This window comes from Athene cunicularia (genome assembly GCF_003259725.1).
Source record: "Athene cunicularia isolate RWA chromosome 11 unlocalized genomic scaffold, athCun1 chr11_part1, whole genome shotgun sequence".
In the NCBI taxonomy this organism is placed as follows: domain Eukaryota; kingdom Metazoa; phylum Chordata; class Aves; order Strigiformes; family Strigidae; genus Athene; species Athene cunicularia.
In genome coordinates, this window is record NW_020799113.1 from 2,722,482 (window position 1) to 2,743,944 (window position 21,463).

The 21,463-nt window shown below is 38.6% G+C and overlaps 2 protein-coding genes across 2 annotated transcripts in view; one reads left to right on the forward strand and one right to left on the reverse strand.

Moving 5' to 3' along the window:
• Positions 1-21,463, reverse strand: part of BCO1 (beta-carotene oxygenase 1) — a 40,011-nt gene that overhangs the window by 15,080 nt on the left and 3,468 nt on the right. The window contains exon 2 of the mRNA XM_026856607.1: positions 645-800. Coding sequence (XP_026712408.1) covers positions 645-708 — 64 coding nt within the window. The 5' untranslated portion in view covers positions 709-800. The remainder of the gene's footprint in view (positions 1-644; positions 801-21,463) is intronic.
• The window catches only part of PKD1L2 (polycystin 1 like 2), a 40,922-nt gene continuing 29,556 nt past the window's right edge, over positions 10,098-21,463 (forward strand). The window contains 9 exon segments of the mRNA XM_026856913.1: positions 10,098-10,551; positions 11,116-11,280; positions 14,471-14,656; positions 15,460-15,570; positions 15,986-16,133; positions 17,737-17,966; positions 18,629-19,033; positions 20,130-20,228; positions 20,955-21,004. Coding sequence (XP_026712714.1) covers positions 10,098-10,551; positions 11,116-11,280; positions 14,471-14,656; positions 15,460-15,570; positions 15,986-16,133; positions 17,737-17,966; positions 18,629-19,033; positions 20,130-20,228; positions 20,955-21,004 — 1,848 coding nt within the window.

Below are 21,463 nucleotides of genomic sequence, written 5' to 3' on the forward strand. Positions count from 1 at the left end.
GACAGGAATAATGATGCTCAAAAAGTTCCAGGACAGGCCAAGGAAATAATTTCACTGGAACAGACAAATGGGAACAAAAGGGGGTCTTCTTTTTAAGGCACTATGGACTTGATGCAGTACTTCAGTGTAATTTCTGGAACAATTCCAGTATGAAAAGCATGGAGCAAAGGGTCATCTAGTGAGGTTTTCAGATGAAAATTCATCTTAGTGGGAATTAAGAATGTCTGTAAATCACACTGGGTACCAATCAGCATCCTAAAGAGCTTAATTAGCTTTTAAAATCTGGACCTTGTATATTTTTGTTTCAGAATTTTATCTGAAGCAGAAATAATTATACTTTTCTGTACCGGGGGGAAGGGGGGGGTCACCAGACTAAATCCCGAGATTTCGCCCCTCACCACCAATTCCAGTGATTCCTGTTCAAACAGACCTATTGGAAAAGTGCACAGAAACGCCCATAAAGTGAGAAAAAAACCACAATCGGGGCACAAATATTATCTGAGATCAGTCCTTTAAATAAAGTTCACTTCTCGCTTTCTCAGTTTCCCTTTTCAGCGTCGTCTTGGGTGAACAAGTGTTCCGCTTTTCATTTGCAAGCAGCAAAGCAACACCACACGTATCAGAAGAGATTTCCCTTCACTTACCTTGCACCTCAGCTTTTATGGGCTCTGGATGTTCTTCTTTATTTCTACCAAATATTGTATCCATCTCTCATGTAATAAACAGTTTCTGTGTCCTCTAGCCAGCTGCTCCCGCAGCTGGAGTTGTCCCCTCCTGTCTGGGCTAAGAACAGCTCTTTCCTGTGACATATAAAGATAAGGTCAAAGTGCAATGCGAGCTAGTGGTTTATAGATCGACAATTTATAATAGCCGATCTTTAATCCCTAGCACATTCTCATTAAAATTAACTCTTTCACTGATTCAAAAGAGAAATAAAAAAAAACCCCGTAACTTATTTGTTTGTTCCTTATAAAGTTATCTGAAGCACCCAGGAGTCGGGTAGAACGAAACATCAGCATTTCAGATAATATTTTAGACACTGCGTAGGGCTGCTTGCCCCATTTGGCAAGTAGGGAGAGAAAAAAAAAATAAATCTCTACCCAGTGTTCTGAATTTGGTTCTTTGGGAGTGACAAACTTTTCAGAGAAGGGTGTCATCTTTTTCTTTCCATTCTGTGAAATTTAAACAGGGCTGTTCTATTAGTTAACAAAATATCATCACTGTACGGTCATGTTCTGTATTTCTTTATCTACAAGCTGTTTCAGAGGGAACTGAGTGGCACATCTTTGAATTAAACATCTTTTCACAAATAATCACTATAATATATTCTCCCATATGTGACCTGAATCCACTCTGTGAAAGTATGGCATGAATCATTAAAAATAAGGGGGATTTTTAACTTGACACTTTTGTTTCTAGATAAGGTACTTAACTGAGTTCAATGTTGTTAATTTCAAAATCCTCTGGGAAAAGAATTATTTCAATATAAAGCATGTGATCGCAGAGCAAATCATAGGCCCCATTGAACATGAAGGATAAAAAGATTCTTTGCACAATTATATATTATGCAATTTCATATGAGTTTACCCTAAAATCCGATTTTTTTCAGCTAAATCACTGTTGCTCCCCAAATGTTTTAACATCACTTCTTGTGGCTGACTGATCTTTTCTAAATATACATATTTATTTTATTTAAAAAACGATTTGTCTACAGACTGTTCTGACACACTTGTTATACATTGCTCCTCTCTTCCTAAGCCATTTTCTGTTTGATGGCTTAGCTTCACTTTGGGAGATCATCAAGAGATGTCTTTGTCTCTATTTGGAAAGCTCTGACAGAGGCAGGTGATAACAAAACAATAAACTAGATTAAAAAATAAAATATATGGTCTTTGTTGGAATTAGTAATATTAATAAACAGCAGGATTGAACCAGAAGGCTGTAGGAGATGAAGGGTATCCAAGTCCACGTACATATACATAAGCAGATATACATACACATAAACATATACATACACTGTATGCACATGTATATGTATGTATGTATGTGAGAGAGTGTGTGTATTGAGATGTAAACTTACTTGTATACACAAAGCCAAGTAAAGGATTTTTCAGCACTGTTAGACACTGAAAGGGATCTGGCAAAAAAGCAAAGCTGTCTAACTCTATTTCCACTAAGCCATGGGGACATTTTCTCTGTCCATGATGTTCTGCTGTGCTTTAATAAGCTCTCTTCAGTGTATCCTTATCCATTTACATGGCCACAGCTCTTACTGCTGCAGTTTTAATTATCTGACCTGTGAGTGGTCTAATCTGTAGCAGTACTAAGAAGATCCCCATAGAGCAAGCAAGCAAATAAAAAAGATTAATTCAAAGATTTGCCCTTCTTCACCATGACTGTTCATGTAGTTTAAGGTTCAGCCAAGATGAGGTAATTGGAAATCTTGTTAAAAGTTATTTGAATTGAAGAACAAGGAGCTGCAGATATCCAACAGCTTTTGAAATCAACCTGGATGTGTTTTAGTAGCTAATTTTAGGTGTCTGTGCCTCAAAGTTTTGTCCCATATTTTGTACAACTTAAATAAGGTAGCCTTGCAAAGTTCATTTTTCCTGCTGTCAGTGGAAAATACTTCATTTGGCAGTAAAACACCTTTTTTGGTTTTGGTTTCATCATGCTAATGACAGATAAACAGTTTAATAAGGTATGGAGAGATTAATTTTCTTGCTAACTGTGTAATTTTCCCTTTTTACACTGAAATGGAGAAATATCAAAGTATTGATTTACAATTATAACGTGTAATTATCAGCAGAAGTAGATGTGTAGCAGGTGACTTCTAATTTTATTATTTCACAATGTTTCTTCTCCCTTTGTAAAACCACATGTTTGATGGGAGAGAATGGAGAAGGTTATAGAACTCTGTGTGGTAGAAAAGATAGATAGAAGATATTGAAATATAAGTACTTAATTTTCTTTTATCTTGACTTTGTCTTATAAAATTCAAGTTCTAATTAAAGCCAGTTAACAAAGGTCACATTACCTGGATGTGACTTTAAGCTGTGCTAAGAACTTTCAACTACCAACTGTTATCTATTATTAACTAATAAAGACTCCAATAGTAGAACTGATATGAACTGATATGTTCTTGCTGAAATCACACTGATTGCTATCTCACTGTGCCAGAGATATAAGCTCTTATCTTCGTTAAATACTGTTCTATTGACTTGTTCTCATTTCAAAAAATTACGACCAGCACTACCTAGGAATACTTCTCTTGCACTGTCCAATTGCAAACACAAACTCCAAATACAGTTTGTTCAAACTTAAACAATAGTTTCCATATATGATTCTGATCAGGTTTTGTTTGGATCAAAACAGCTTTGATTGAATACTGTTCTGATCAGTATTGTTTGGATCAAAATAACTATGTTTGTGGAATTTTAATTTTCTTGATGAGATTTTATTTTTTTGTGAGATTTTTGTGAGATTACACTATTTTTTGTGATAAACAAAAATACTATTTTCTTCTGTAAAGTTCTATTTTTAATATATATGAACAGAAATACTGATTTGTTCATTTAAATAAAAATATAACGTAGTTTAGTATTAAAACTCTTTGAGTGCTGAGGCACAGAACTGTCAGCCTACCCATACTAGCATCCAAACAGACGGAGCCTGATCATAATGCCCGAGTATTTAAAAACTAGACATTCGAACAACAGACACACCTCCTCACCATAAGACTTTTATAACCTTATTTTCACCTTTCAACATCTGAAGACTATTTACATGTTTTAATATTTAATATGTTATACAGTTCAGTAATGTGTTTTCAAGTGGGCAGAATGACAACATGAAGGTTGGCATTCACTTCCATGACTGAAAGTGTAGAAATGGTGTTGCAAACATTTACAGTGGCAGAAGTTAATGCTGCTACACATTGTCCTACCTTTTAGCCTACTGTACATCTTTGGGAGAACATAAAAACTAAAAAGAACTGTTGTCTGGTTTTAGTCAGGTGGCATATCAGTGCAGAGTGCTTAACACTAAAGCCGTGTTCCTGAACAGAGAGACTGCTGGACCTCCAGTACTCTTATTATGGGGACTGTGAAGCTGATCTCTTTTGTAAGGTACTGGGTATCTACTGATGAGAGCCATTATTAATGAAAACAACTTGTAATACAGCTTTTTCCTTTCTGCTTTCATGTCCTGTAAGCTCAGAAACAGCTCATAACAAGGAGAAGAAAAATGTGTAACAAAATGAAATAAAACAAACAAGAGGTGGAAGCTGGACTGCCTTAGAAATCTGTCCAGTCTTGCAATATGGGAATTTGGAGTGACTGCAGAGACACCAGTGGAGTTGTGATGGCTGTAGATTCAGATCCAAGCAAATTTTTTTTTTTTTCCTCTTTTGTGTGTGCTAGGAAAAGTTCAGTCCATTTGTATCATATCAGCCAGTTAATGTTTTACCCAGAGAGGATACCTTTAATCCTTAGAACAGTTTTCTAATTAAGATACTAAGTTAATGGCCCATCTAAATTGTGTCACTTAGTCAGTCATGATCACAAGAACACATGAGGTGTCAGCAGATCGTTCTGCTACTTTCTGTGTGAATTCAAAGCTGACCCTAACCATCAATAACCCCAGCTCAATTAATGTTCTTACGGGGCACACATCCTTTTCTTTCTAATAGGCAAAGTTCTGCTGTTGAAGGCAATAAAACATAGGAACTAGCTGGGAAAGAGGGAGGTATTGAGGCATCAGCTGTGTGGCAAGCAAGGAAAGTTAAGCTACAAGCTCTAAGACAACACTACAGGTGCTTCCGAAGGACAGTTCCTAGGAGAAAATCCTCAGGGACTTATCCAGGCAACATTTGTGCCAGAAGGTAACCACACACATCCTATAAACAGAAATTATGTCCAACCCAGCAACTCCTGAATGTAGTTCTACTTATCACTGTCCTGACCCCATCATGCCAGACACGAATGCCTAATTTAATTATTGCACACTGTAAAGATAAGAATTGTTTCCCTGTTTTTCTAAACAAGATAACATCAAACCTGCAACTTGGCAGTGCTCACTGGTAAGTTCACTGTGTTGCCACATGCAAAATTAGACAGTGGAGCAACAATAAAAACAACCCTTTGCAGTCAGCAAATGACTGGGTGTCACTATCAGGACAAGCAGCCCAGGAGAGCAGCAAGGAAGGAGGCATCGTTGTGATCCACCTTCTTAAACTAATTGGCAGGTGGGCTTTTTTTAAAGCCAGCTGGAGAGACAGAAGATGTAGGTGTATCTAGGGGCTTTTCTCCATCCCTTTCCGGACAGTATACTCAGTACTCAGTAGTTCCTAGATATCTGGGTAATACGGAAACAGATCTTTTGAAGAGGCAGTTCTGCACACTGCAGAAGTGTACCTGACACACTAAAATGGACCACTCATGATCTTGTCTCAGGTTAATGATTCCTGAAAATATTATTTTTTCTACCTCAGACCCAAAATAATATAAATCAATTTTCCATTTATATGATTATTCAATTCATAGAACAGAGATTTATTTCTATTCCTGATAAAATCTATAAATTACATTCAGTAATATTCAGGAATGTAAAGATGGCAATATCCTCTTACAGAGAGTAAATTTACTTGCTCTTCCTCAAGGCAAATGAACAACAGCCAAAATGAACAGGGGTGTGATTTATTCCTTCCTTCTGGCAGCTCTTCAGTTCCTTAACTCTTCAAATCTAGTACTTTCTGGCCTCTCTGAAGGATTATCAAGCTATTCTGCTGTGCCACAATGCCCTTTTGAATCACAGGATGTTCTCAGGCTGTCATGATGCAGCTGTTTTCTGCACTAGGGTACAAATCAGGACCACCCTGAAGTCAGTGGCAGCACTGTACCTCTCCTTGTTTGTGCACCCAGCTCTCCAACAGCTCAGTGAAACTCTGGAACTGATTTTTCTCAGGTCTGAGACATGAAAGTTCAGGAATAGAAAAGTCTTATGAATGACCCATGTTCTCCTAATAGCAGCAGTTGGTCATGAAGAAATTTGCAGTTTGATTCAGGGTGCCCTGAACTATAGAGCTATTGATTACATTGAACAAGAATTCAGGCTTGTATTTTTCAAAATTGTAATCCAGTGCTTGGTGCCTAATTTTGGGCATGAAAGGCTGATTTGCAAAGGTGTTAAGGCAAGCCTACCATACCTACATACATTAGTTAAGCATTGTGTGTGCTCATCTCCTGGCATATAAAGCTAAACTTTCCAAATGGCATATAATTTACAAATAAAACCTTAGATTAAAAAAAAAAATAATTTGTGGTTATGAGTATTATGAGATTTGGCTACCAAAACAGCTAGTTTTAAGGAGTTCAATTTTTAGGAGTGAGCACCATCAAGAAGGTTCCCTTACAGAAAGAACCTCAGTGTAGGCCACCATTATAATCTTTTAATACCTATTAACTTTTTCAGCATCATAAACAAAATATGATTAGATTTCTTTCACCTCAGCAGGTTCTACAACAACAAAAATTAATAAACCTTGAAGAATCCATGTGAAAACCAGGAATAAATCATTCATTGTTATCTTTTGTGATGTTTTATATAGCACAATGGTCTTCTAAAGAAACTTTCTCTTGGTGGCCACCATCTGGTGTAACTCATAAGGGCAAGTCAGGACTCTAAGAGATCTGAAGGGCCCCCTAAACATTTCTGAGAAAAATTAAACACTTATTCCAACAGACGCAAGAGAGTTCACAAACAAAGGAGTTATTCATAGCTTTATCGCAGCTTGGAGTGAGGGTGTGAAAATATTGAGAAAGCTTTGTCACTAACTTCTAGTCAAAGCTTGCAAACCACAATTGCTTTGCAAGCCTTATTTTAGCTATTGAATATGTTTTAGTTTAAGTCACTGGTACATAACACGTGCTGTAAGGGTGGTTGCTACATCAGCCTTTCAGGCAGGCAGCTCTAACTGAACAAGGATTAACAAGTTTTGGCCATATGCACGAGGCTCATACTTCCTTAGAAATAATGCTTATGTACAGATTTCTCTTCTGTGAGCCCGCCCAGTTCTTCAGAGCTATGCAAGAGGCAAACAAAAACCATTAAGTGAATGGTTTTGGTGTATCCAAAATCGATATAGCTGACATGCTTGACACCTCCCTGACGTTACTGGAGTGGCTTTACAATACCCATTAGGGGTCAGTTACACTCCCATGGGCAGCCAGAAGAGGAGAACTCATTGTGATTGCCAGCCACCCCCTTGAGACAATAAGAGAGCTTTAATTAAGCAACTCTGTAACTGCCTTTTGAAACATGCAAGATGAGATTATACAGCAAGGTGCACCATATTGTCTCTTGCGCACTAGCCTATGTGACTGTTTAAGTAATTTATTAAACTATTCAAATTATTTAAATTCAGCAAGCTATACAAAGGCAAATAGAAAAAAAAAAAATCCCAACCAAAAAAACCCCCATTATACTGTGAAGCTTCCATGCAGACATCTGGCATAAGAAAACTAATTTTTTAAAAAGTCTTTCTGTTGAAGAAGAACGCAAAAAGCATGTTTTTTTAAAAAATGGTAAATTCAAGGAGCAGTGTTTATTTGAAACCAAGCCATTTTTCACTTAGGAGTGAAAAGGGCTTTCAGGAATTTTCTCTTTTCCTGAGGACCCTAGTTGCTAATTTTGATGCTTTTAAAGCAGTGTTGTCTTTTCTGTAAATGCTTTTCTCTTCCTTGTGGTAAACAGAATAAACTGACAGACTGCTTTACTGGCACTAAAACATATGAAGTCAACAAACTGCAGAAGAGGGAAACTGTCTTTCTTCCATTCCCCATCTGCTGCAGGCAGCTGAAGAGTTACTTATAGCAACCGTAGATTAGGAAAAAAATTCACAGTGCTGTAGAAATTGCCAACAGTAGACTCACTTGGAGAGCTTGGCTTTATTTGTAGACATTTCCAAACATTATTTGTTCTTTTTAGGGCCTGTTTCAAAATCTGTCAAAGCCAGAGACAAGACTTCCATTAATTTCAATGGCTTTGGAGCAGATTCACAGAGGATAGCCTGTGGCACCTCCAGCTCTGGCATTTTTAGCAGTATGTTCATGTAGTCAAATTTCCAGTTGCAGAGAGAGAACAGAATCCAGTAATCACAAACATGAGTCAATGGCACCTACTGGAAATGCATAGTCTGCATCACTGAGCCAAAAACATTTAAGTACAGTCTCCATCACACCTATGTTTTCAGAAACAGGCTGTGTTTGTTTCTCTTATCTAAAAGGGCAAAATGGGAAGGCTGGCTGCCAGCTTCTGCAGAGCCTGGCAAGTCAGCATGCCCAAGAAGCAGCAAGGACTCTGAAGGAAATGAAAATATACAGTGGCCAACAACTGAACAGCCTCTGCCCTCAGCTTTGACTTTTGCAAGAGCTTGAATATAAAACAGTTGTGTTGGGGGTTCCCAAACTGAAGCCTCTTCCAGGAAGGGGGTGGGTGTCTGGGCACTGACTGGGCCAGATCCATTGGCTAATTAGAATATGGACCGGCCTTCTTCAGAGCTGGGAAATCCAGTCCCAATATTCACATCTCAGCTGCTCCACAAGCCCTCCCTATTAATCAGTCAGAAATTAATATGGGATCTGCTCCAAGGGTTCCATACCTGAAGTAAGCCTTGATTTTCAAATGCAGTGAGAAAGGAGACATCCAGCATAGTGTCTATCCCTCCATCATGACGCATTTTCTTCTCCTTTCCTCTCCTCCCCCACAACTGTCCTACTCATTAAACACTTTCCTATGAACTTTATCTTAAAAACCCTGATCATAGTCCTGTTTTATCCAGCTGAGCAAGGTGACTATGAACTGGAGGTCCAGAAAAGTCTTGGGATAGAAGATCACTCTTGAATGCTTACTGGATGCAGTACACATACTTTACTTGGCAAGAAAGCTTTTGAGTTAGAGCTGGACTAGCATACTGTGTGATGTGTGTGTGACCTTCAGCTCAACAGTGCAATGCAGGAGGCATTTCTGCAGTGCAGGACTTCAACCGAACATCACTGCTTCCTGCATTTCTGTGATGCTGTAGCTGGCTCACTGATCCATGTCTAAATATAAGTGCATGTTCTTTCAGTGTCAGGTTATGTGGTATAAATTAATAATAATTGCATCAAATTCAATGGAGTTAATGCCAAGGACAGGAGGGTCACAATAGCTGAAGATCCTTATTTGTACTGTATTTCTGCTAATCCAGTGGCCTTGTGAACCTGATGGTGTCTTTTGTAAGGAAGTTCAGAAGCACTTAGGGATTTCAGCTCCTAAATGTTGCTGGGCTGGCTTCCCAAAGTCCATCAGCAGCCTTTGGAATGTGCACACAGGGCTTCCAAGTAATTCTGATGATTAAGGCAATACTTTCATCTGTTCTAAATTACTGTTTTAACTTCTGGCCTTCTCTTCTACCTCCTAGCAGGTATAAATACTGTAGCTCTGTATAGTTAAGCAGCTTAGCTTTTAAGGGATGATGGGAGCATTTCACTTGGGATGTGGAATTCTAAACAGACACAAGACTTCAAAATGAAGCTTACTTGGGACAGCTGAGATTAACCTGCATGTGTGTAAACAGGTGGGCAGGATGAATACAATACAATAATTATAGGCATTGCATTAGCATCCAAAAGAAGCACCTCAGATAATAATTATTAAAAATAAAGCAATCCAAAGCAATGAAATGTATCTAGAGGAGCACTGTGTGTTTTCCCATCTCGTATCTCGTGTTCCTCATTTTCCTCATTCTCTCATTCTTACTATTGTATCTCTTTGTTGTTGTTGTTGTAAAGACCTCCAGCTTTAATGTGCACACAATGATGCATTTGATGTAGGAGCTTTATCTCACTTTCCCACGTGTCCAACAGCAGCATATATCAACTTTATCTTCTCTGCTCACGAGAAAAGCAATACTCTAATGTCTTCTCTTCAAACCAACTTCACATGGAACGACACATTTAACAATAGGGCCTCACAATGACCACTGCAGTGACTTAGCATCAACACTTGTGTGTATCCTCAGACGCAATCACCATTATATATTACAGGCAATCTGTTCCATGTTCTGTTGCTCCTGTTGTTGCAAGCAGCAAAGAGGAAGGAGAAATGCTGATGACATGACAAGGATGACATCTCAAGTGTTTGAAGAAGGCAGCAAAAAGAGTGGTGATGTGATAAGCAAGACGAGTGCCACACAGGGCACTGAACTGAGAATGTGGCTTGGGATCACAGTACTAATTTCTCTTGCTGTATGTTTGGCTGTGGAGGAAGCAACCGTTGATGAAGGAATCCCTTGCTCAAAGTACCAGCTAGCTTTCAACCATTCATGCTATGAGTTTGTTAGACTCCAGCACACTTTCACAAGTGCCCAGAGCTGGTGTGAGAGAGGAGGAGGGCATCTTGTCTTTATTAAAAATGAGGAAACTCAAGAGTTCTTGCAAAAACATATTGCTGAGGACCAGGAATGGTGGATAGGACTGATCTCAAACTCCTTGCTGAATGAAACTACTGACGGTAGGTGGTTTTGAAATCATGTCTTCTTCAAAACTGTATCAGCCCATGATGCTTACTTAACATGGTAACAAATGCAATTAGTCTCTCTGTAGACAACTGCTGAAAAGCCACTGTCTTTTGTTGCTGTAACTTTAGATTTATATTAAGATGTTTTAATTGCCTGCTTCACTTCCCAGTTGCATGTTGTCACCCTTTCCATTGGATCTTGTGTTTGTGTGAACGCATGGTGAATTAGATCAGCTTGCTGAACCGGTGAAAAAATTGTGCTGGGTTAGGTCTCCAGTGGAAGAGCAACCTGAGCCAATTCATCACACTAGGAAGTGCTGCAAGATATGATGCCAGGGAAATGGTGGAATCTTGAGGCTGGGAGCACAGGGGGAGTGGCAGTGTCTCTTTTAATGATTATATCATGCTAAATATAAAAAGTAATTGAAGATCCCTATGCAGACTAAATCACTTCTGCTTCAGTAAGAGCAGGGCTACAGCCCTGCTCTGTGGGCTCTGACTCTGTAATGGTATTACTGTGGAAAATAAACATTTGGGACACAATTACTTTGTTCACAGGGTCAATGACTTGGCTGGACACTTCAAATATAAGCTACAGTAACTGGTACAAGGATCAGCCATCTCCCTTCTCATCCACATGCGGGTACATCCTGAAGAATGCCAAGTATCAGTGGGGTGTGACTGAAAACTGCAGCCAGGAATTTGACTTCATTTGCGAGTTTGGTAAGGTACACCACAGCTGGAACTAAGAAGTGAGCATGCTGTGTTCACAGCTGTGCATAAATTGCCTTGCTGCTTCCAAAGTGGCTGCACAATAACTTAATCAAGCTTATTAAAAGTGAATGATCAAAAAGCCGTATAACCCCAGCAGGTTCTTTTTCCAGTGCACTGATGTAGGCTTTGATCCAAAGAAAGGAAGAACCCTGAAATCTCTAGGAAATGTCAGTGCTCAGCAACTAGCCATTAAGGTCCAGGTTTCCAACAGAGGCTAGTAAAATAGAAATGGATCTGAGAGTGAATCTAAATGTGTAGCAGTCCATGTCTACAGTGGACATAGCTAGTTAAAAGCCAATCTGAGCAGTGCATAATAGCATGGTTGCAAGAATAAACTCCCACAACAGCATAGTACCTGAGCTAGCTGGTACCTGTATGACTGCCCTGTAAAAACACTCCTAATCATAAATATGTGCCAAACTAATTTCCATTTGTAACTGAAGCAAAAATACAGCCAGGCTTCCAGAGACACCACTCCTGGCAGCCTGGAGTAAGCAAAAGTGAGAGCAAGTTTTTCTTGTTTCTTCTCAGACCCTTCCATGGGGTGAAGTTCAAGGGCTTTGTCAGGATAAGGGAGCAGACAGGATCCTGTACTTCCTGGTGACATTTCAGTGCTCAGACAGAAAATCTACAGACATTGTGTCCCTTAAATTGTGACTTGGAACAAACAGTCCTGGAAAGAACTGCTGGAAATATCATCCCATTCAACATATAGATATGAGGGGAAATTGTGTTCCTCACACTTTGCACATAAACAAGCATTTTAACCTGTACCTAGAATTAAGGTCACAAGCAGTGACTACAGACAGTCTGGCTGTAGGCTCACTAATATAAAAAGTCTTCAAATCCAGTATGCAAGTACAGTTTTCCACAAGCCATAGAACTGCTGCTGTCCTCGTTCAGTACTGTACTACTTCTGACCCAAGTCATTCCACAATCAGCAAAACTAATAAAGTTTTGTTTCCTGTCCTGATTTGCTGTTCCACATCCCCTCCCAACCTTCCTCCTCAGCACTCCCAGCTCTCTCCCGTTATCTCTAGCATGTCCCACCTCAGCAAATATTTTTCACTCCCTCAGCTCCCTCATCTGCAGTTCTCAGCTCCTCCAGAACTCCATGTATGTGCTGCTCTGTTAAATCCCACATCGTGGAACAGAGAAACATCTGGTTATAATCCCTACTCCTCATAGAGGCACTGATGTAGCTCTTTCTTTTCTACCTAGTTATAGATTTTCATGAAATTTTAGGGTGTTTTGAGGTTTATATCTATACATCAAATTTGGCTGAAGATGACTAACATTAAAAATGATTGGGGGAGAGGAAATTGGCAGACAGCACAATCCCTTAAGCTTATTTTCCTTGCAAAAACAGACTAAAATTATTTTTCCATTACAACCATGGTAGACAACTGTCTGTTTATAAGGAAACTTATCATCTGTTACCATAGGATCTGACTTAAAGCCCATTAAATTCAAAGAGTATTTGCATTATTGAGCAACATCATCCTACACTACATCCATCATTCCATTACCCAGGAAACCGAGAACAGATTGAGGCAATTATAGCCTTATTTTCAGTATCTACAGCCCATGTCCATTGATACACACACATATTTCAATAACAGAGTAGACTCCTCTTTTACCAGTTTTGCATGCAAGGAATTAGATCTGATATACCAAAGAAACAGGGACAATATTTTTCATTAGTTTCTCTGGGTGTTGAACGTCTGGAAGTTCCTGCAACCTGACAGTGCTTCAGTTTGTCTCTGTAAAATGGGCAGAGTGATACTTAACACCTTCATGCACAGCTACCCTGAGGTTTGGTTCACATTAACATTGAGTTTGAAACCTCATATGAAATGCATAGGTAGCTCCAAGTGGTACTGCTATTTGAATTTAGTATCTGATTCCTGATAACTTGTCTACTTGATCATTTGAGCTAGGTATATGTGTACAGACTAACCAGACAATGTTCTGTCTTCATCCTTTCTTTGGCCACCTACCTTAGCATTATTTGTGTTTCTCAATGCAAGTAAAAAATTTTCTTGCTATTATTTCTATTCTACCATTTGGTACTCTGTAGGTTAGCAATTTGTTGTAGTAAAAATATACACATTGAACCAGGGTTTGTACATAGGAACACAAACCAGGTTCTGTACCTTTTTCCATGTAAAAGTTGCTGAGACAACAAATAGTATGGGAACTCTCTATACAAAGTAAAGAACAAAAAACTGCACGAGAGGATGGTCAGTATTAGAATTTAACAGCACATTATTTTTCAAGCTTATTTAGAGAGCTCTAATCTGTAAAGTGATCATGTTGCTATAGTTACAGCCAGGCTTAGATTTAGCCTTTAAATAACAATAGCACACAATTACTGCAGTGTGCACACATTGGCACTGTTAATCAAGGTACTTAAGGGGAATGATCAAAACAGCAACTGGAGGACAATGTACTTAAACCTGAGACAGCTGAAACAAAAACATTCTTTTGCAACACTTCCATATGAGAGCAGTCTTTCTCATCCTCCTCTTCAGGGTATTAAGTATGCTGATTACTACAGGATACTAAGAACTCTGAAAGATAATTAACGGTCCCAGATTGATCAAAGAATGAGGTGTATGCATTTAGAGATATGACCGTACTGTTTTGAGCAGTCCTGCTGAATGAAGTCAGTCGAATATCACACAGGAACAAAGGTGTCTCTGTAGCAGAAATGGGATCAGGTCCCATGCTTAATATGCAAACTATTTTCCCAAGCAATTACCTGAATATCATGCAAATCACATACCACCACAAGGCTCTTTCAGACGTAAGGAGTAACCTTCAACCTTCTAGTACTGCAGGACAAACAAATGCAAAGTGTTTTCCACAAAAATATGTTTATTTTTAAAATTAAAATACTTTGGTTTATTATAAATGCTCTCGAATTTTTGTTTAAGGCAGGAAAAAACATAAATCTATTACTTTGGATTTTTAAAAAGGAAAAACTTTTTTTTTTTTTTTCCATTTTCTTAGGTGTTTAGCTAAAAAGGGAGAAAAGAGAAGAAAGAAACTGAAAGAAAAGGGATATGCAGGAGAATTGTAGCAGTTTTTTTCAGAAATTCAAAAAGTTAAATCTGATTTTTTTTCCTTCTATTAGAATCTGGCCAGAGCATTGCATGTGACAATTACAATGCCACCGTACAGTGTGGATCAGGAGAAGTTATTCAAATTGGAGAGAGCTTCTATGGACGGAAGACCCCTCACTACTGTGTATCGGAGACTCCTCTTCAGTATGACACAGATGAAGACTGTAGCTGGATCAGTGTCAAAGATGAAGTAGCAGGTTGTATCTTAGGGTATTGCTTGTCAGAAGCATAGAGTGTGTGTCAAAGTTCCTGGCCCCTAAAATACTTTATTTTGTATTTCAATAATTAGTGAAAGGGAAAATGGATTATTCCTAAAATGAAGGGAATGACAGAGAACTTCTGACATGGGGGAGTTTCCCACAGGAGGCTGGATGCAAAGAAAGGACTTTGTGAGGAGCAGATTCAGAGGAGAGGGGAAGCAAATGGAGAACAAGGGCACACTTGGTTCCTCTCGCTGTGTGAAGAAAATATGTGGGCACACTGATTCACTGAAGAACTCGGTGGCAGACCCTAGGTTTGATAGAGATGGAGAGAACACGTCCATACAAACCTAACTGAAACCCAGGAGGGGTGAAAAGGCTGGCACCGACGGGCACATGAGGGCAGGAAGGATCTGCTGCTGCCTGCTATGTGCCAAGGACACAGCCTGCTGGAGCTACCGGCCTCCACTGCCTGCCAGGTGGAACACGGACTGTGGCCTGACAGTCACCTGATAGGGTGATTCTTTGGGCTTCCAACCAAAATTAAACAAAACATGTAACTTCTTTTTTCGTCTACCCTCTCTAACTCAGCTTTATTCCAATGAAGTGGAATGGTGCTAAGAAATACCAGGCAATAAGCAACATACTAAAGTTAAAGTGATGTGGGAGTTTGTCTAGAAATCAGTGATATGATATTGCTCCCCCTCCCCTCTTTCTTTCTGTAATCATCTCTCATCTGAGCTGTTATGATAGTCAAAGACAAAACCCACTAGTTCATACAAAATGGTCCTTCTTTCCAGGCCAGTGTCATGGTCTCCAGGCCTGCCAGGTGGCAGCAGATGGTACTTTCTTTGGAGATCCTTGTCCAGCTTCTGGAAGCTATTTGTCTATTCAATACCACTGCAAGGAAGGTAAGCGGGAGGGGGCTGTCAACACCTGTTCTGCTCTTTGCTGTAACTCTGTGACCATTGATATTTATCCTAAAAATCACTGCTCCATACTCAGAGAAGAACCTGCAAGAGTGCTGCCTAAAAACAGGCACAAAAATGTAGCTTTCTAGTCCTGAGGGGTTTTGAGAGCATACAAAGCCAGGAGATTCAGACACATAAAACATGCTTAAATGAAATTATGTTCCAACAAAAATCTTGACCAGTAGGTATGGGAAATAATCAGCTCTGTGTCACACCACTAATCCACTCACTCAAATTAGCAGAAGTTACTAACTCTGTTTTGAAGAAAGCCTGCTCTCAATACAGGAAAATAAATTGAATTATGTAAGAAATGTAGACAAACAATGGCACTGAATTCTGTCATTATGTTTTACAGGTCTGCAGCTGGTTGTAACAGATACATGCTTTGTCTCTGAAAATATCACAGTCAGTTTGAACTGGCTGCTCTCTCCATACTCTGGCAACCTTTCCTGTATCATCAGCACAGGAGATGGCCACACTATTGATCCTTACTACCCTCTAACGTAAGATACATCCTTCATGACAACCAGTAAATTTTACTGCTTGCGTTTTATTGAATGTTTCAAGTGTCTTAAAAGAAATGTTAAAAATTATGTAGATTAATAATAGACCATACTTACAAGACACCTGGATTCTGCAGAAACTTGTTTTGAAATTAATACAAAATTTTATGTCAAGCTGCCAACTACAGTCTTTCTTCTGCTTATTATGACAAATGATTCCTATTTCTTACTGAGAGAATTTAGGCTAGATCCTAAGACACAAAATTACTGAAAACATGTCAGTAATTGCTGAAGAAAAAGGCAAGCATTATTTTCAGCATTATTTTCTTCAGTTTAAAGAGTATTTTTTGATAACATTTAAAATAATACAATGGCATTCTGGAATTTTTCTTTTAATAGCATAAAAATTGTGTCTTTAAATGATCAAACACTTCTCTGCTGGGTTTAAAAATCAGATTTTTTTGTTCAAGTACTAGGAATGACAGAGAATGGCTCTAGAAATTTGTCTACCAATGGAATCCTACTTGAGTCATTTAGAAAAGTAAGAGTAGAAGACTGAGAACTAAAAAGTGGTAATGTATTAGAATCAGTGAACATTCTGTCAGAACTACAGACACAGACCTTTAACTGTAAAGAACTTGAAAAAAAATCTTTGATAGTGAGCCTTTAACTAAAATAGATTTGCTAGCTGTAAGCCGAGGCTTCATGTTTTATGGGAAGCCATTTTACTTCTGGTTTGATACCTGTTCTTACAGGAATTGCCTTTTCTGCTCTGATCTTGTCATCGATATGTTTTTGAAGTCCAGTTAGAATGAAACCTTTTTCTTCATTAAAATAGCAAATGAAAAATATGCATTATCAAGGATGATATGTCCGGATCTTTGTTTGCATTTACTAGGTGGTACCATGATAAGAATATAGAGGTCAGAGAGAATAGGGTCAGGAATATTACTTATTTCCCTTCTATGGGGTATGTCATTCAAAAAAGATATCCTTAGGTTCTTTTCACCATCTCCCTGTGCTTGTTAGTAATAATAGCAGCTAACACATTTTTTTTTCATAACTATTCATCTCCTATTGCTATCATGACCAGAGTGAAGAGACATTTTTGCTATCATGGCAAGTATAGAAGCAGCTGCACATAAAAAAAAAAAAAGAGCAAGGGAGTGCTCTGACAAAATGCTGAGCAGCCTCAGCTTCCACTGATGTATCAAAATGATGGCAAATTGACAATGAAATAAAGACTAGAGAATTAAGGACACTGTTACATGCTGTAATGTGCATAGTCACATTCTGCTCAGAGTCAACAAGTCACAAATCAGATCTAATGCTGCATGTTATTGAACTGACTTTACAGAAAAATGTATCCACGCTTATAGATAGGCTTTGAGAATGACAACCCTGATATACAACCTTATTGACACTGTAGCTGGAACAAAGGAACAATCTTCAACCCTAAAAATTCTGTGTAAATAAATGATGGATTAGTGATTGCAGGAGAGCTGAGTCAGGTCAGAAATTTGGGAACTGTGACCTCCATTATCATGTAAGGCTAAGGACTTCCCAAGACAGCCTTCCACACCAGGCAGCTGTTCTATTCCAGACTGGCCAGCAACATCACATACAGATACTCGTCTCCTGGAGAGTTTACTGTTTTTGTGGAATGCACCACCAGCGAATGGCACGTGATGGCACAGAAGCGGGTGACTGTCCAAGATAAGATGGATCAACTACGCATTACTGGGTGCTACAGCCACTATGGATCTGGGAACACCTCTCACTGCCGCACACTGTACAGGGAGTTGCTGTGGATTCAAGCTGAACTCAATGGAGGTGAGGGTAATTACTCTGCATGATTTAAATGGCAGGCTAAATATTCTGCCACCCATGGGATAGAAGATTACACAAAGCAATACTTTTTAGTGAATGCCTTCCCTCTAATTGTTGTATTCCTGTAACCAAATGCTCTCAGCTCCATTGAAGGGTTTTTCTCTCAGAGCTATTACACCACCTCAGACATAAGTATAAACCTTTTTTCCCTTGTACACAAAGTCAACAATGCATGAACATAACTTCAGTCAGAAGAATCCATATGAAGCCAGTAAGAATATTTCCATATTTGAAGTTAGGAATCCACAGAAATGTTTATCTGATTGAGGGTAAGAGGATTCCACGCTGAGCTGGTCACATTTGCTCATGTACATTTAATTCTCTTCAAGTTCCTGGAATCCACATATATGCTTAAAAAATAAAATTCCGTAGTATATGTTTGAATTCTCTTGACTACCCCAACAGTCCCAGCAGAAAACACACAATAGACTTCCACAGGGAGTCTAAAGGGGCACAAAAGCACCTGAAGTGATCTTATTAAAAATTACTGCATTGCTTCAGTGTTCTTACGACTTCTTTATAAATATTTGAATGCTGCACAAAGCAGCTAGAATTGGATGGCCTATTACGCAAACTGTGAGAAATTCTGAACTGTCTTTTTGCAGGCAATGGAGTGACCTACATTATATTAGCAGATAACATGACGCTCACTGAATCCAGTGCAAAGGAAGGAATTGTCCCTCACAATCTGACACTCAGCAGTGCCTCTCAAGAGCTGCTAGGCCCAGGGATACATCAGCTGGAAATCCGAGCATCCAGCAACACAACAGCATCGGAAATTTCTGAAAGTATCACTGTTCACTTAATTGAGCCAGTATCTGGTCTTCAGGCTGCATTAGCTTCTCACAGTCTGCAGCTGGGGGAGAATTTGGAGATAAATGTCTCTGTGTCTCATGGTGCCCCAGATAAACTGAAGTTTGAGGTCATTGGATCTAATGAAAGTCACTCTCACAAAGAAGATGGCCCTCGCGGGGAACCTCGAACGTACATCATTCCTGTGCAGTCTGAAGGTACAGCATGCTGACATCTCTATTTCCAAGACACTCACAGCTGAGTAGAGGAATTCACATAAGCAGTAGCAGCATCCTGAGGTAGGGGATAGAAATGTACATCTGAATATGGTAGCTTTTCTAACTGCTCAGACTTGATCTACAGAACAGTACGAACAGCACAGTCTTTATCGACTTGTACCTGAGCTAAAAAAATTGAACTGGCAAATGCATCTCCATTTGGAGACTGAAAGCAAAATTTCACGTGATTTTTGTAATAAAAAAGACTTAGTGAATCAGGGATTATTTATTACATGGTCTGATTCAAGTACAAATGATGACATTTTCCTGAATCACAAAATAGTTTTCTCCTGTTTGTTCATATGTATAACTCTTGAGGTTTACACTTCTCTGCATTTTACACTGCAGTAATTAATAATCTGAGCAGTTCTCAGCAGAGATGACACAAAAAAGGGGAGCTTTTCTGTGCGTCGGTCTCCAACACATAGTTTTTGTTGGACTTATGAATAAGCTTTTTAGTAATTTTTAGTTTCCATTAATAAGAAATCAAAGCATTTAAAGTGTGGCATTAGGGAGATTGTCCTTAAGAGTTAATTCAGTGGCAGAAGATAAAAAAGTTTCCTCCTCTAATGAACTATTCAAATCCCACGCCAAAGCTGGAACACTAGAAGCTAATTATTATTTCATTTTATGTTTTAAAATTATTCAATATTAAAAGTTTTATTTGGTCTCCCTATACCCATTTGAACATTACTTCCCTTCAGGCAGAAATTTTCAAAAAAGACAGCTGCTCTCTCAAGCAACTTATTTGGACTCCAGTATTTGCACACTTCCAGTTTCCTGTGTGGTAATATCATAGCCAGCTGACAAAGAATAGCACTGCAAGTGCTAGGACCAAGACAGCTGAGTTATTAAAAAGCTGAGATAAAGCAGAATAACATTCCTTGAAAAGCCTTTCAGCAGTGGAAACTCATCAGAAAAACCCCAAAGCTCTTAACAGAAAAGATTAGAATTTTCTTTACAAATTGGATTTTATATCCCAAACATGATGGAGTGGTCTCACTGCTATTCTTAACTGGCCATTTGTCTTCTCTAGGTACTTTCCTAGTGAAAGTGGTGGCCATGAATGACTTCTCAAACATGAGTCTGGATCTCGGGTTCATCACTGTGTTGGCAAAGAGTTCTCATAAAAAAGGTAATTGCAATAATCTGCCAGTGCTGGTTTTGACCACATAAGTGTCTTTTTGCAATCAAAGCATTTCATGGAGTGTTTATGGTTTGCATCTAGTAATTGCTTTCTTTCCAGCAACAGTGCTGAAAAGTTTTGTGGAGGCTTCTTCCCGACGAAGGCAAATTCCCTGGCTTTGAAGTAGTCATAAATTAGCATCACTCTGTATATGTTACACATTGCACATTTGCTATTTGTCCTAGAAATAATTAGTGAAGTTTATGGCTCAGGACATAGCTTTGAAAACAGGAAATATTTGCATCACAGCAGTCTCATAAATTGCTGTCAGTAAATGTTTCTAGATGGCTCATCCTTACATTTACAAATGTAATTCTAAATGTAATATCCGGAATAAAGTGACTTTGGCACTAATCATATTGAGACTTTTCTGGTGCTTTCCCTCAATTTTTCTTTGTATATTGATGAAACTCCATCACTGTGAATTTATTTTGATTTACACCATTATGATTGAAGAATCAGGATCATCATTTTTATAGTATGTGACTAGCTTGTTGCTACAGTTTTACCTACTGTAACTAGACTGTTTATCACAGTTCTAAAGTCTGATTCTTATAGATCCATCTTTCAGACTGTTGGTAGTCAAATCCTGTGTATTTGAGTCGTATTTGCTGAGGATGTCTGAAAACTTTACAGGTAACACTAAAATATTCTGCTCTTTTTTGTATTAAACAGATTCTGCTAAAGAAGGCAGCAGCTCCCAAACAAATCCCCAAAAGACAAATGTAAGTATTATTTAAGGATCTTTCTTTAAACCGAAATGCTTAGAAAATTTTCTTACCAGTGAAAGTGCTGCATTACATATTGAAAAGAAGTCTTTGTGGCATACTAGATTATGGACTAGACTTTGTGTGCCCCATTTGATTTAACATAAAATCTACACCGACAGACTCTGAGACAAATGTGTTTACAGGCATTCAATCTACAGTTCGTAAAAGCCTGCAAGTAACAGTTACAAGATTAGAGAAAATTAACTTTTCACTATGATTCAGTTTTGGAAATTGAAATGAGATAGGTGAATTTTTAAAATATGTACTTGACTAATGGAAGCCTCTCTTTGAGGGGCTATCTCTCAAGCACAGTTGAATATATTTTTATATTATTTCTAAGTGTTTCCTCTTCTGTATTGGAATGTTTAAGCTACTTTGTAAAGAAGAAATTTCCAGTTTATGGCAAACTGAGAA